The sequence below is a fragment of the Gambusia affinis genome, linkage group LG11 (assembly GCF_019740435.1).
Source record: "Gambusia affinis linkage group LG11, SWU_Gaff_1.0, whole genome shotgun sequence".
Taxonomy (NCBI): Eukaryota; Metazoa; Chordata; class Actinopteri; order Cyprinodontiformes; family Poeciliidae; genus Gambusia; species Gambusia affinis.
The window spans coordinates 18,050,167-18,066,979 of record NC_057878.1 but is presented as its reverse complement, the minus strand read 5'-3'; the positions used below and the strand labels follow the sequence as shown (position 1 = coordinate 18,066,979).

Genomic DNA, 16,813 nt, shown 5'->3' with positions numbered 1-16,813 from the left:
TTTCAATGCCAGGTGTGAATGGTCACTGTACGGCTCGTCTACTTACATCCTGATCAGCCATGCTAATGGAGGGTCTGTAAGGGGACATGGGCTTTAAATGTTTCTCTTTGTGACGAAGCAAACAGAACGTGTGCAGTGTGAGTGTCCTCTGCAATACAGCTAGCTACTGTTAAAAGGAAGATAGTCACATATTAGACTGACTCTCTTTGACTGGTTAGTTAAAAATGAGACTCTATCCCTATATAATTTCTTATTTTTGATAACCAGTCCTAGAAATATTCTACCTCACCGTAAAATATCAACACTGACTTAGTCAGAAGGTGATGTGAGAATTAAATCAATGAATTTCAAATAAATCATCTTACAAATGGTTAGATCGAATTGCCAAATTTTCATATATTAGTTGGGTCGGGATGGGTGATGGTGCCTATCTCCAGCGAGCGTTTCAGGTGAGAGGCAGGTCACCAGTCTGTTGCATCATATGTGTTTGTTAGAATTATTTAAGAGATGTTGAGGCGAACAGTCAAAAAGGTTTTGGTTGGTCCGTCTGGGTCATCCCCCATCACACTGCATGTGTTATATATTTTAAGTGTATAATACAATAAATTTTAATTTGATTTAGAAATTAATAGAATGTTAAAAATACTATGACACAGTGTGCATGTATTGGAACTACATGCACACTGCACACAGAGTTTAAAGCTATTTTTAGCTGTTGTCTCAAGTTGGGCTTTTAAATGACCAAGTAGCTAAGGCTACTTTTAAATGTGTAATAATTTGTAATTTACGGTCAGAAGGCTATGGATCTAGATCTCCAAAATGGGTGTCCAGAACTGCTGTGACTGTAATATTTCCTCTCTTCAGTATCAGGAAAAAAACTAGCACACAAATATCGCTAAAAGATACATTTGAAGCAGATCCTCTGCATCTAAGCACTACAATTAAAATACTTTCCAGGAAACCAGCTGTGTGCTCAGGCTTCACCCTGCAGCACCCACAGCTGCTGAATGGTCTTCACTAAACAGGGGACTCATTCATCACTTCCCTGAATCCACACTGTGATCCAAGAAATTAGCCTGTCATAACTAATTGTTCAAGCATGTCCAACTCAGGTTGAGTTAATTAGCTTTCCTTTGTTGCGGCTCATCTGATCACCTGATACTGTCTGAACTCATGCCATGGCAGGCAGAGAGGGAGAGAGGAGGAGAGAGACAAGAATAGAGAGAGAAAGAGCAGTGGCACCTTGTGCTGTGTATGTCCTTAAATATTTAAGTGGCGTTCATTAGAAAATCCCTGAGCTGAATGTCGTCATACAAGCCGTGGAAACTCAAGCCCTGAGCTGCGGCATCACATCTTTCAGGCAGAGTGGTTTCTGTGTCAGAAAGCATGATGGGACGTTTCTGCGAGGCCTGTTGCGGCGGACCGAGTTACTGTTGTCACTGGGTCAGCCTCAGCACTGCTGCTGCACGTGGTCGGTGACACACAGCATCAGGAATCGGTAACAAGGTTCAGCTGAAAGTGAAGTGGCAGCAGTTCATCTTAGTTTTCTTCGATACAGCCATTAAAAACATCTGGTTAGAAGAAACACAGAAGTGGAGTCAAATGACGCCCTGTAATTAAACCCAGAGGCAATTGCCTCATTATCAAATGTGCGCTGTATTTTCCAGGGTTTATCATGCAAGAAGTGGCTGGTTCACTGTTTTTATAGAGTAGTCGGTCATGCAGCAGCAGCAGGTAATTCAAGTCTCGGGGTCTTTAAAACACGAGCTGATACCCATGCCCCCTTTGTGTCCCAGTTGGCCTTTGTTTGAGATATTTCCGCCTGGGTGACTTCCGAACGCGGAGTTAGACGAAGCAGCCTTTGTCCCGACTTAGTGACGGAGCCTCTGAGGATGGAGAGATGAGTGCGGGGGGAAGTTTTGTTTGGGCCATCTGTTGCTGTTGCTGAGACAATTTGTCTTGACTTTATACCCTCCTTTCTCAGACTTCACACACACACACACACACACACGCACACATGCATTTAAAAATGCAAAGACAGATAGATGGACAAAACCCCAACAAGTGCTGCTTAAGTTACTTGAAAATATTAACATTAGAACGTTAGAAGCTGCAAAAGCCTTAAGACTCAACTGAGATTTAAGATAAGTTTTTAGTTCTGATCAATGTTATGTGACTTGAACATTTTGAAGTGAAAATCTCTGTTGAAATGCTGCAAAAAAAGAACCAAGTTTTCAATAATGTTTAGTGAAAATCTAACACTGCACATCATCCTGAACACACACTCATACTGAAGCTTTTCTAATGATGACATTGTTGATAGTACAACAATATAGCCAAAGTACACTGATGTGTTAGAATGGTCTACTCAAGGTCCAGTCAATCAATTGAAAATCTGTGGCAAGGTTTAAATTGTTCAGATGCTCTGACCTAGTTTTGCAAAGAAAAGTTAGCTAAATTTTGAGTCTCTTGCTGTGCAAATCTGGTGGCAAAATAACCTAAAAGACTTGAAGCTGCATGTGTTATAAAATGTGGATCTACATCACTTTGCACACCTGACTCTTCAGATCTTTTCACCATTATTCATTTCTGTGTGACACAAAAATAAAAGTTGTAGCATAAAAATATGGCAAAATCAAAGGATATTGAGTCTTTGGAAGGCACTGAAAGTAAAATAATTTACCCCTTTGTCCTAATTATTTTCTCAAGAAGATATACCACTTGCAGACTTGACAACTGTTCCTGTCATGAATGAATTTTGGAAGTACTGATGAGATGTAGCAGGCAAAACAAACTCCAGATGAACGGAGAACATCTGGGTCTGTCTCAGCAACTGAGCCGCCTAAAACCCACAAATATTTTTTTCCCCCAAATGTCCGCATGATTGAAATTTTCTACTGAGGCAACACTGGATTTGCTGAGCGGGAACTCACAAATCCTTGAGCCATCCCAAAGCTTTCCAAGTTACTACTTGCCCGCGGTTGTTGCCTGCTTGTCTTGCAGTATTTAGTGTTACAACATATTTTCATCTTTTGCCTCTTTGTCATCTTTGTAACCAGAATAACTGACAAAGAACCTGAACAAGATGGAAAGTTAAATAATTTAAGGCTTGGTTTAAACTCTCCTCTCCACAGTTATATAACAGCAAAAGATTTACTTCAAATCCTCACAAGGAGCTCGATTAATCGCCTCGCTTGTCTCACATGAAGCAGCTTTTAAAGTTTCCAGCCTTGCACAGTGAGATGGTACCAGGCCGACACTGTCGCCCCCCGATGTGTGGCTCACTAATCATGTAATGAAAAAAGAACTGAACTTGTGTGTCAATGTGAGGCCACGTGTTGCGGAGCACTTCCATTACACATGTGTTTGTCTCCTTTTCAACACAATAGGAGGCGGGACATTATAAGCTGCCCACACCCTTCCTTCCCCCCACCCTCCCACCACTTCCCCCCACTTCACCCGCCTCTTAATTTATAGGACCCTCTTCATCCCACTGGCTGCCGTCCCCTGAGGCCTGATGGCCGCTTTTAGCTCTGCTTCATTAGCCGGATGTAAGCAAAAAAAAAAAAAAAAAAGAAGGCTTGATGGAAGAGGGCTGCTTGAAAACATCAGTGCTTTGTCTAAATAGCAGAACTAAATTTGAAGTGTCAAAAAAAGATGCAAGACCAAACTTTTATTTGAACTGTTAATCAAATGTATTTATTGAATTTTGTAGCAGAATAACTCCATAAGCAGAAATTGTTCCTAAAGCATCACATCACATCATGGAGAACCGTCCTGGTAGTTCCTCTCATATGCTCCATGGATGAGAGAGTATCCTGCCATGGCAGCCTGTTGTTAATTGTTAATGAGGATTGATGTCTGGAAGTGGTGACCTCGTCTACGGTTTCCTAGTGGAACCATGCATATTGATCTTTTTAGTTTTTATGCTCTGTTGGACACACAATTCATTTATGCTCCACGCTCTCCCGACCCCCTCATCGGCAGCACTTCTGATGACTGATGGTTGGTTAGAGACAAGCTTTTGGTGAGGGGGTCTGACTCTGACATAGGTGTTCAGCTAAAACCGTACTCATAAAATGATTCTGCATTCTGCAAGGAGTGAGGCTGTATCTCACTTCTAAATCTGACTTGAGCAACATATTTTCAGGATTTATGGAAGTTTTGGTTTGTAGACTTTGAATGCTGTTTTTTCTCTCACATTCTGTCAATTCTTTGACTAGTTTGAAAAAACATTTTAAGATGGATTTTTTTGGGGATTTCTTGTTTCCAGAATGTTATTATCTTATTATTATAAAGGCATTTATAGGGCCGTATAGAAAGAAGAGTTTTCTGGTGTGTCTGAACCAGCTTTCCACACCTAAACACAACACTTTCAATTTCTTCTCCGTAAAATGGCACAAGCTAAGTCCAAACTTACAATTTCCATAAACATCAACTCGTAAGTTTGTTTCAAGTCTGTGCTTTGATCATCATCATCATGAAGTTTATTTGTATAGCCGATTTCAGCAGAAAGGTAATTAAACTTACTTTACATGATAAAAAAAAAACACAAACAAAAACTATTACATTGCAGTGGAAAATTAAGAGAAGTAATGAAACATTAAAATCCAGCACAGACTGGTTAACAAGCAAGTCAAACCTGTGATGGTGAGAATCTGGTTGTTCAGTGGGAAGTTTCATCTGGGAAATATAGGCAGGAAAATGTTGAGCGCAGGTAAAAATCTGAAAAATGAGATAGAGTGCCGGAAAAAGTTTAAAAGCAGAATTTTATTTCTGTCTGTTTCTAAGACAATTCACTGGAACCACAAATCCACATGGATTCAAATTAAACTAACTTGTTTTGTTCATTTTTGTCAATTAATTAATTAATGTTCAAAGTGTTCTTAAAGGAAATAATTGAGATGCATTTCATCTTTATTGGTTAATACTAATATAGCTGCTTTGGGGCTTGTAATCATATATCTTCTAAATTAACCTTAAGTCAAAGGTTTAAACTTTAAAGCTTCTTTGACGATAGTTTGGATGAATCAAAGCCGTAGCTTAGAAGTTGTAGTAAAATGTCTGACGTGACCTAAAGTTGAAAACCTTTTCTGAGTACATTTTTCCTTAAACACCCTTCGATGTGTCAGATATGTTTTGTGTAAGTGTGGGAATAGAAAAAGTACAATCAGAGGGTATTATTCTTAACATAATTTTATGGAAATCCCTAAAGCTTTAAGGTCAGACGCTGTGTGTATATGTTAAGTATATTATGTTGTTTCTTGTGTTTCAGGGAGCCCGTGTCTGGCTGAGACATAAGGATCAGCTCCTTCCCTCCACTGTCAGCTCTTCTGATGACTTGTCCCTGGTTCTCACGTCTGACTACGGGAAGGTGAAATGATTTTTTCCCCCCCTTCATATCTTACCGCTTAATGACCTAGTCCACTTGCAACATGACTTGCAAGAAGTTATTTCGAGTCCGCCATAAAGCAAAAATGCAGCTTAACGACCAAGATGCAGCTTCATTGTGTGAATGAAGCTTTTCCGCTCACTTTTGTTATAATGTAAGGAGGAAATTCCCCATTGTGCATGTGTGCTTACTGAGCTGATTGTTTTACTGTATGTGTTTCATTTGATGGCTCTGCAGTGCCATCAACACCTTTTGTAAGTAAGTAAGTAAGAATGACAAGTCATTGAGCTGAGCTTATCTGCCTGGCAGTGTGCAGTAGTCTTTGTGTCTGGAGGAAATCCTGTTTGAGACGAAGACTCATAGAGAGAAGTCAGTATGTCAGATGCTGCAAATCAGAAGAATTCAATAACAAGTTTGCAGAGTTTTTTATTTGTGCAAAGTGCCATTAAATGCCCAGGTCCCTCTTGAAAATGAGATCTAGATCTCAGCAGTCTAAAAGTCATTAACAACTTTGTTTGTCACTAAACAGACTGCAATATGTTATTCAGGAAGTTCAGTGTCCAATTTTTGCCAGCGTCCAGAAGGCAAACATCTAAATAAAGAAAATAAAAAATAAATAAATCAAAAATGCATAATGGTCTATGAGTTTTCAGACTCAGGTTAAAATGACTTATGTTCACAGGATTTAGACTTACAAGAGTACTATATGGCCATCATGCTAAAGTGATAGAAAAAGTAAAAACAAAAAATGGTGGGAAAGTTTGAAGTATCAGGAAACAATGTGTGGGAATACAACTACAGGCATAGATATTGTTGCAGGAATGGGTTCACTTTACTCCAGTAAATTTTATTTATATAGCACTGGTTCACAAGAAAAGCATCCCCCTCCACCCACTATCTAAAAAAAATAATTCAGATCAGTAAAATTTGTTCATGCCGTGACAAATTCACAGTAAATTATCATCACTTTTGTCCATTTTCAGTGGAACTTCAGATATAAAGAAATGCTTAGAAGATAGGCTGAATAAGTTGGCAAACTCAGCAGAACAACACAAGGCAACCATTCAGAGTTGGTTGAATACAGCTGAGAAAAGAAAGAAAGAAATAAAATAAAAAGAAGACTTGTCCATGTCACAATGAATTATATTTCATAGCCACATTTATTTTCATGTGGCCCTTTGATCACCAATTTATGGTGAACACAGAGTCTTTATAGAGAGCTGTGGCTACAAATGCTGCTTTTATATGCTATTCAAGTGTACAAGAAGTACTAGAAACTGAGTTAAATGGGAGTATTCTGACCACATATCACTATTAACAGTTGACACTCTTTAGTATATTTTGAAGTACTGATTTGAGCCCCAAAATGGGGTCTTACTCCTAACTTTGGAAGTACGTTGCTGATTTTTGGGAGGGATATTTAGCAAAGAAATTCACAGACTATATGCACCGCACAATACTTTTCCTCTATCACATTAATATTCAGCCTGTCACTGACCCAGACTGTTGCCTCAACATGCTATTAAACATTAACCTTCATGCCATGCCAGGGAATTGTGGTGTGTTGAGCTTCAACAACTTCCTCTCCATTGTCATCCAATACTGACACAATGTCTGATCATCTTCCACATTTTGACCCATCTCTGTTTGCTCAGTGCGTTAATATTACTTCAAAGAAAACAACCACAGCATTTTGCTTTTATAACCATGTGGGAGTTTTGTTTATTCAGTCCAAGATGTTTGCCTTTTGGACGCTAACAACATTTTGGACACTGAACTTCCTGAATAACACATTCCAGTCTGTTTAGTGAGACACAAACAAAGTTGTTAATGACTTTTAGACCGTCATCAAGCCTGTGGATGACATCCCAGTGTTGGAGCTAATCCTGGACAACAATAGATCAGCACTATAAAGAGGAAGGTTTGGTATCTGGCCCGGAAACAGGAACAGGAATTTCACTCTGAATACACAGATCACAGACGAGTGGGTCTCAGAAAACATCAATTCTGACTATATACACCCAAACTATATCTTTGGTTATATCATAGCCCCAAGACAACTTAGATCTGGTTACAGAACTGGCACATTCTGCACCAGCTCATTGCTTTATGGCTACTGAAAGCATCTGTACCCAAAAGCAGGGCTTTGGTAGCACCATTTGCCAGAACACATAACATCTTTTGTCCAAGACTGGAGTAGAAGTTTTCATTAACTTGATGATTAACTGTTTTTGGAATGACCTCAGTGGATGTGTGAAGTAGAACATATGCCTGCAGACTTTCTTCTACACATGCACTGGCAGAGTAATAAAAATGTGGATAGCATTGTGAGCTACTTACTCTTTTCAGTGCATTTATTTTTGACAGCATGCCAAAATCACAGCGCCACATAGTGCCCAGGCATGACAGCTACAGGGGATTCAAGGTTTCTTGGTGGGCTCATCTAAACAGTTGATGCAATCAATATCTGAAAATCCCAGCAGTTTCCAGACAAAGGTATTATATAGCCTACCTTCAACATTCAACATTTTATATGGAAAAAAAAAACTCTACCTGGAGATCCAATTTGCATACTAATAACATTATCATCCAACACTTACAACCTAATTTACGTTTGCTTTGTTCTTCCCTAATGTTCCTGATCACATAACCTGTAGCTTACAATGCCTGAATATCTAAAACAGCTTCTTTCATTCACATATGGTAAAGCTTTTTTAGTCAGAAGGCAAAAGTGGTTCATTTTGAACACATGGTTAATTGCAGTCACTTGTAAAACACCATAACTCTGCATTAACTGTGGTTTTGTTCAGACAAATGAGCTTTAACAATGTATATAAAAGATACCATCTGTGCCTTTTTTCTGTCCATAATAAGTGATGCTTAACATGATGTATTGTAAAAAAAAAACTAAAAAAAACATATTACAAGCACATTTTTTTCTCCCAACATGCTTGCTCTCTCTCACTCTGTTGTTCACTTTAAATTCAATACTGAAATCTCTTGCTGTGAGATGCTTTGAGTGAACATTAGTTGTGGAGAGTATCTGAACAAGAAGCTATTATTTTATTTTTACGAGGAAACCCATTGATCTCAAGTGGCTCAAATTCTCATTCATCTGTAAACAAACAAATTATCTGTGTTCATCACTCTGCTGGTAAAAACTGAAGCATGCATGCTTGGAAGCTCATTAGTCATGTACTGTAAATACATTATTGCACAGTAGTTGTGGTAATGTGCTGCATTCTGAGTCTAGGGTGGCCAGTCAGTTTCGAATATAAAATGATTAGTGAACCAGAGCAAACTTATTCATCCATGCGGCTTTCTGGGATGCTTTATGATGTGGTAAGTGGTGAAAATATCTGGAGTGTGAGTGGACACAGTTGAAAAGAATTTCAAAACCCTGAATTAGGACCCCTAATGGGTTAATGTTGATCTTTCTGTGACAGGAAGTGGGGGGAAGGGGACTTTTGAATCTGACCTGATACTGGAAGGTCCAGTGTGATTGCAACATCTGAGCAGAGCATTTTGGTTATCAGGCCAAACATATGGGCTCTTCTGCTGCTTCCAAGTAAAAAGATTCTGCAGCGAGAATGAGAGGAATGCAAGACTGAACAACAGCTCGTCTCCATCTTCAGGATCCTCCACTGACCTCATGTGATCCTCTGTTCCTTATGTGGCATTTATCAGAGCTTTATCAGCACTTTGGGAACCAAACAGAGTTCTATAGAACCAATGTTCTCAGTAAAGTCCTGACATCGTGTACTGTACTGTATGTCTAGATATTCACGAGGAACTTCTTTGAACCATGTCAGAGGTGGGTTTTTTATGTCCAAGTGTTAACTCAAAGGGTTTGTGAACGTGAAGATGGAGGCCTGTGACTTTAGAAACAGACCGAACCCCTTTCAGTTATCATGCATGTTTTGTGAGGCCAGATGGCACTATGACTCTTACCCAGCTGGACTAACAGTGTGTATTATTCTCAAAGTAGAGTGCATTAAAAAAGAAAAAATCAAATGAGTCAACTAAAAAGCTATTCTTGGCGATGTCCTTTTTATCCCTTTTAAAGGCTTTTTCATAAAAGTTACATCATTTGATTACACCTAAATAATAGTAATAAGAAGAAGAATTGCTTTTTCATGTGTAAAAACAGTATATAATTTTAATTATATGTTACTTACCTCAGATTTGGTATCAACTAAAGATGTTTGGAATTTTAAAATTTTTCATTTTAATTTTGCGTCAATTTTTTTTCCGTAGTCCTCTAGCGCACAGCTGGTGTGGTTAAAATGGATCATTGAAGGCCCCTTGCCTTAATCACTCTGTTGAGTCTTTATGTCCATTCATGACTAAAGCAACAAACTTATTTCTTGCATCTGTCTTTTTAAATTTGTTGGCAAAATTTAAGCAAAATCTTTTATTTTAAAAATCTGTATTTGTTTACCGTCATTATTTCTTTCATACACACTCCCTCCATCTTTCCATTTTCCTTTGGGGTCTGGGTGGGATCCCCTTTGCAGCAGATGGATTCACTGTAAGACAGAGGGCAGTCAGAAACACTTTTTCAAAAAGGAAGACAAAGAAAGAAAGACTTATGTTTGTCTTAGTGTTTGTGTCTGTCCACGTGTCCCTCCTAAAGGGCTGAATTTATAGGAGGCTTGTTTGAGCAGAAGAGCCTGACTCCACCTACAGTATGGGTGAATATTAAGTGGGCCTGCGTGAACAAAGCAGCAGCAGCAGGGTGGGGCTTCAGGGAAGAGCGAACAAAAGGACAAAAACATCATCGTCTCCAAAAAAGTTTAAGTGCTCTAGAAGCTCCTACTTATAAGAGTTTTGTTTTTATTGAGGCGCAGCTGTAGATTTTTGCACAGTTTATTGCATTTTAACTGGTTCTGGAAATGTATGTTGTAAAAAAATCAAACCAATAACAACAAACATGCATACATTTTCTAATTACCTCTAGTTACCTGTAGTGCTATAGCTTAAAATGTTTTACTTATTTATTGTTAATCAAAAACAGCAAAAAAAGATGACTAAACTGCTAAATGTTGTTAATGCACATCAGATATTAAGCTCAAGATGCTGAAGGTAATAGAAAATAGAGGAAATACATAAAAATAAATGTGCAAATTTTTCTATAAATAAATGGATTTACCATATATTTATAAATAAGTGTATATACAGTTAATAAATTATTAGATGCTGAATTTTTCTCAATTTTTACCCAATTGTCTCTTTGTTGGCTGTGCCATGTTGGCTTTTGAATGTTTAAATCATAATTTTGAACATCACAAGCCAAACCCGAGTCTGTTAGTTTCCCCTAACTTTACAAACATGTCATTTTCTGTCATGTGTGCAGCCACGTGCTCTGCAGGGGAGGCTTCCAGCTTTCCAGTGTCAACACAGTTTGGAAAGAATCGAACAGTGCAATAAACAACTTCACCACTCAATCCTAAATCACATGTAGTTGTAAATGGCCTGAGGTAATCTCTGGTAGCAACTATACCAACTCTGATTTCAAACGTTCGTCTAACTTGTGGCACGTGGGTAGTTCTCGCCTTTATTTTTTATTTTTTTATTTTTTACAGTTGGATTTGGGTTGCTCATGTATTTGTTTGTAAATTGCTGGTAGAACTAGTTATTATGGTTCTAATTAAACATTACTGCATCACAAGCTTGTAGAAAATAAAAAATTTTTAAAAATCCCATCCTGTTCAATAAATGTGATATTTTCTGTGAACTGTATTAAGATGAAGAAGAAGTATTAACAATCCAAAGTATCTGATCACAGTAACCCATCTCCACTGTGGTATAAACCACAGTGAAACTAAGACCCCTCTAAGGCAAAACAGAGGAAAATTAAACCCTTTTGATGTTGGAAATTCCAGCTCAACTTTCCGTGAACGTTGTCCCTGATGTTTTGGTCATGCAACAGTCCCTGAGGGGTCACACTGTGAAATCTGAACACAGTGAGGGGTTCAGATTATCTTTAAGTGTTTTTAGGGGTTGGCATTGTGGTCTACAGGCATTTTCACACACAGTGCGCACTGTCTCTTATAAAAACTGGTCATAAAGTATTTTACTTTAACTACAAACATTAGCCTGACTTCTTTCTTCTAAAGAAATCAAGCTAGAAATCAAATGTTTTTTACTAAAACATTTGAATGTCTTGAACCTTGGTTTACATTTTATGTGATATACTAACACAAAGCAACACATAAACTTGGAAGGAAATAGATATTTATCAAAATTATTACCGATAAAAATCTGAAAAGTGTGGTGTGCATTTGTGTTCATCTCCCAGGAGTCAATAATTTTGTTGTTTGAGGTTTGTCTCCATCAGACAAACATCTTTCTGTTCATTCTTGTTTTTCAAACTCAGTCAGATTAGAATCAGCAGCTTCTGAGAATATCAGTCCACTAGTTGTACCACTGGCTCTCAGTGGGATTGAGGTCTGGACTTTGACTGGACCATTCCTACACATGAAAAGGCTTTGATCTAAACCCTTACATGGCTCATGCTGTACATTCAGGGACTTTGCTTATTTCAATGGTTAACTGCTTTCCCAGTCTTTAGTTTTTCAACTTCTAATTTTCTACCAGTAGATGGAAACATGCCTAATTCACTTTTTTTAATTTTTTTATATTTTAAAAGTTTGCTCAAAATTTTCGTTACAGTTTAATGAAAATATAACTGAACTCACACACAAGTGGATCCTTTTTACAAAGTATGTAACTTCTGAAGGCATTTAGATGCCCTAGACCTTTTCTAAAGACATCATAGTAAAGGGGACTGACATATGTGTGCCACACTTTTCAGATTTTCATTTAAAAAGAAATTAAAGCAGTGTGTCATTTTCCTTCTACTCCACAATTAAGCACCTCTTTGTCTTCGAATATTGCATACAGTTCTATTAAAATGTCAGTGTTGTTTTGTTTTAATGGAGAAAATGTGATCAAGTTCACAGGGTGAGTATACTTTAACAAGCTGTTGTTCCTCCCTTAAGAGTAGACAATATTCCAGAACTTCATGGTTGTTTTCTGTTAATTCCTGTCAGCCAGTTTTATGAGGCAATAAGCTTAGTATATAAGCAAAGTTGTTGTGAGTGTAGAGAAATATTCAGGAGTCATCTGAGTCTCTACTACTTATTCCTGAAACTGAGAGGAAACTCTTGCCTTTCAGCATTTTCTATTCTCGTCTTTATGCTGGTGACCCTAATGCCACATTATAATTGAGAACTCTAAGGAATGCTGACAGACAGTGGAAGTATCACGAAGTCTATGTGGTTTGTTTGGTACTGTGTTGGGTTAAGAAGAAGCAAATTAAAATCTTAGTTCTGTTGCCATTTATTCCCACATTACAATGTAATTATGCTCCCTTTTTATGTTAACAAGGCAGCCCAGGATAATGATGATTAAATCCAATGATTGACATAATTCTATAAAAAAGAAGACAGTTTTATGTGTAAATTATTTTCATTCTCAAGTAAGGAATTGAGAGATTTTGGTGAATGGCTACATTTATGAGCAACAGAAGGATTTACACATTAAAAGAAACTCATACAGGTTTCTGCTGCTGAACCATTCCCAGTTAAAATCTGAATCCAGTTAATGTTAGCAGAAAATACATCACTGTCTTTATTTACCATGTTCTCTGTTCATGTTACTTTTCACTCCACGTCTCTTTGACTCTCTCCAAATTCCTACCTCAACTACCAGGATTTCCTTTTTACTTATTGTTAAGTTATTGGTTGACGGAAGGTAATTTTACCTATGAATAAGGTTTGAATAAGTTTATCCTCAGCTACAGAAACTCAAATCTCACCTAAATGTGTTGTATTTAATTGTTCTTTGTGAACATTTCATGTTTCACAACATTTCCTTTGCTTTAACGAGTTATAATTTATGACTCCAGATCAAATCAAAACATCTCTGAGCACCTGTTCCGACTAATAGATGTTCATTGGAGTCACATAATTCCTTACGCCTTCAGTCTACTCTTAGATTCCTAGTAGATTATAGAAAATACCTTTAAATTATCTAAACAAGTGTAAAATGACCCAGTGGTAGTACAATATGACATGTGTTTCATAAGAAACACCCCATAGCAGACAGATCTTTTTGTATGAGTCGGGTTAAAAAGAGACCAAAACTATGAAATGACAAAATACTAAAATGACCAGCACATGCTGTTACACAGTAAATGCTACTTTTAGCCGCAGCAATTGTTCTGTTCAAATTTTGTTGATAAGATCATTCTTCATCATCAGACTTCAACACTGTGATCCTAATATTTCATCAATGCCAAGTCGCGTAAGAACATTTAGGTTTTTATAGCAGCACTTGAGATTTATTTGTCGTATGAGGCTTGATTTACAAAAACACAATTAAATCAAAACATGTTTTTGTTTTACAACTATTCTTCCAGGCATCTGCTTTTATTAGTCACTTGGGTGCTGCTGTGATTCTGGGCCATTTGTGAGGGTGTGGAGTTGGATCAGATTGTGGATGGACATGTTTGCTGGAGATCTCCCAGTTTATGCTGGATAAATGAGATCACTCCCTCAGGCCACATTTTTCACCATTTTCTGAACTGTGTTAATAACAAAAACATCGAGCAACTCATGATATTGATGTTGTTGTGATTATTTCTCTTCAGCTCACTTCCATTCTCCAGTTGATGTATATTTTTTTATTACTTTGAATAACTTTTTTAAAATTCATTAAACAGATCTATATCTTATCATGTAACTATAGCTATAATCTGTTCAATTAGATGAATTCAAAATATATTTGGATAATAATTCAACAGGACCAGAAATGGTATAGTGTACTAGAAAACATATACTGGAAACTGACCTCATTGCTCTAATTCAAAGCACAAAGCTAAGAATATTTGCTGATGATAATGTAACATTCAAATCATTGCAGTTTGAGAAATGTCTCTTTTAAGCAGTTGCATATTATTTTGGCTTGAAAACTGACTTAGATTTATCAGTTTTCACTACACAGAAACCCTTTTGTCATTTTGGTTTTATTGAGTAATAAATAAAATAATCAGGTCCAGATTAATAATTGGATGGACTATCTGCTTAAGTAGCCAACTTACAGTCAGCTACCTTTTAGGAGACATGCTGACTGGAATTGCAGTGTCTTTTGCAACTCAGAACATTTACAAAGAAACTAATTTATCTGTTTTGTAAGTGAGTTTAATATCAGTGGACAACAACATACTGGGGAAGAGATGTTGCTGTCTTATAATACTCTTACATTTTTTACCAGCTAATACCAACTAATCTAAATTTGTCAATAAGAAATGCAAAAGAATGCATAACAATAGCATAAAAGGGATTTTTTTTTCTTGATGTTTGTACCATTTTGATGATTTTATCTGATACCTTTGTTGTTTTAATTGTCTTTTTAAATTCTGTCTTATGTTTTCTACTTCTTAATAAGATTTTAGCACCACTAAGCGGCTATGTGTTTGTTTTTTTTAGTAAATTTAATGTATGCACTTATTCAAGCAGCAAACTACAGCTGGACTTTTTTTTTGTTTGTTTTTTCTGGTTGTGAATGCCAATTAAAAGCGTAAATAAACGTCAAAACCAGACATTTATTGGCTGTCTGGAAATGAGCGTCCCCATGCCTGGTGAATCATGGGGATTTTACAAGCCTTGAATTTTGTGTGCACTGCCACTTCTTCTTCCCCCTTGTGGTTACACATGTTTTGATGCACGTTTGAGCTAAATTGTGGTCTTCCTGAATCAAATTCAAACAAAATTAATCAATTACAAAATAATCGCTAAAGCCCAGACCTATTCATCTTGTCTTGAGCAAATCAACTGACTGAAACCGTCATCAGCTCTTTAGCAGCCAATTCTTGCTGGTTGACTCAGCAGTTCTCTGAAATGCCACCCCCCCCCCAATTGGAAGACACTTGGATATGTCAGTACAGCCTGCAGTAATGCTCTGGGACGCCACAATCTCAGCCTCAAGTCCATCAGTGGCGATTTGGACCCATCTTCCCATCAAGAGGCCATCACAGCTGTGGTCTGTCTGTCCTTTTATCTTATTTCTGGGACATTAGTGCTGTTAGCCACAAGACTCTTTGTGGATAGCTGTGGGTTGATGTGGATGTTTCTCTAAATTTGTGGAGAATTCAGTGGCGACAGTAAGAAATCCCTCCGTTCTTCATCCGTCGCACATTTGAAAGTTAATTTCACTGCTCCACCTACTTTGATATGTTACATCAGTCACATGGTGTAAGATTTGCTTAACAGAGACTCAATGGAGAATCTAAAAGGTGAACGAAAGGTGAATTATGTCCGCAGGTACAGACAAGCTATACATGCATTGTCTTTATTTCACCTCACTCCTTCCTGTTTGAGCTTGTGTATCAGTGTGTCATCCATATGGGCAAATGAATGTGGAGATGAAATCAGAAAAATTTCTTCAACTCTGACATAATTTCTCAAAGTTACCTATTGCTTAACAGGGTGTGTAATTTCATATTAGTTTGTAGCCGAACAATGGTGTTTTCTTAAAGCGAAAAGGTTAAATCTCAGTTCACCAGGCCTTTTCTGTGTGTGGAGCCTGCATGTTCTTGCCTGTGCTGGTTTTGTTGGATTTTCAATTTTTCAATCAAAAAACCTCCATTCTACTGAAGACCTTAAATATAAGGTTTTTGAATCTGTGTTGGAGACTCTTCCACAGCAGAAGTTCATCTTCTACCATGCAGCATATACATTGACAGAGGATGCACTTTCTTTGTACTGTGCCAAATTTGTACTATGCAATAATTATTGGAAGGCAGCTTTATCTTTGTATTGCAGTGTTGATAGTTTCAGTCACAAAAACATTGATTTGCATAAAAGCTTGTTCATTTGTTCATATTCTGCAAGAACTGAACAAATTGTTTGTTCACCTGTGGTGCCTCTTAATGACACAATTTTTTTATTATTAGACGTTATGCTGCTCATCACTATCTTTCAGTAGGTCTGTCTTTTGAATCAGCTGCTACTGGTTTGTTTATATGATGAATGTACCGGAGAGGTCTGAATTCAACCACATGGGGGCGCTGAAATCATCAACTCAGAGGTCAACCGAGGAAAACAACAAACCCAGAGATGGGGATTAGCTTTTTGTTTTCTCTTTTTTCTGAATACACATGAGTAAACTTGCATAGTAGTTTGAAAGAGATGGATGCATAAAAAATTCCTAGTGTTTACTTTGGTTTATGTTATATGTTGTCCATGTTTATATTGTATCGTATTTGTTTTGAAAATTGAAACAAGATATAAAATAAATGCCGGTGTATAAGATGTTCTTTTTTTTTTCCCTCCAGGGGATCTTTTTGTGGGCTCTAGTGTCCCTTATATGACAGTAGGCTGACAGGAAAGGGGGTTGGAGAGGGGGGAATAAGAT

At 37.4% G+C, this 16,813-nt stretch overlaps 1 protein-coding gene across 3 annotated transcripts in view; it reads left to right on the top strand.

The window, feature by feature from the left end:
- The window catches only part of myo10l3 (myosin X, like 3), a 67,689-nt gene that overhangs the window by 11,586 nt on the left and 39,290 nt on the right, over window positions 1–16,813 (top strand). For all 3 annotated transcript variants that reach the window (XM_044132690.1, XM_044132689.1, XM_044132688.1), the window contains exon 2: window positions 5,276–5,374. In XM_044132690.1, coding sequence (XP_043988625.1) covers window positions 5,276–5,374 — 99 coding nt within the window. The remainder of the gene's footprint in view (window positions 1–5,275; window positions 5,375–16,813) is intronic.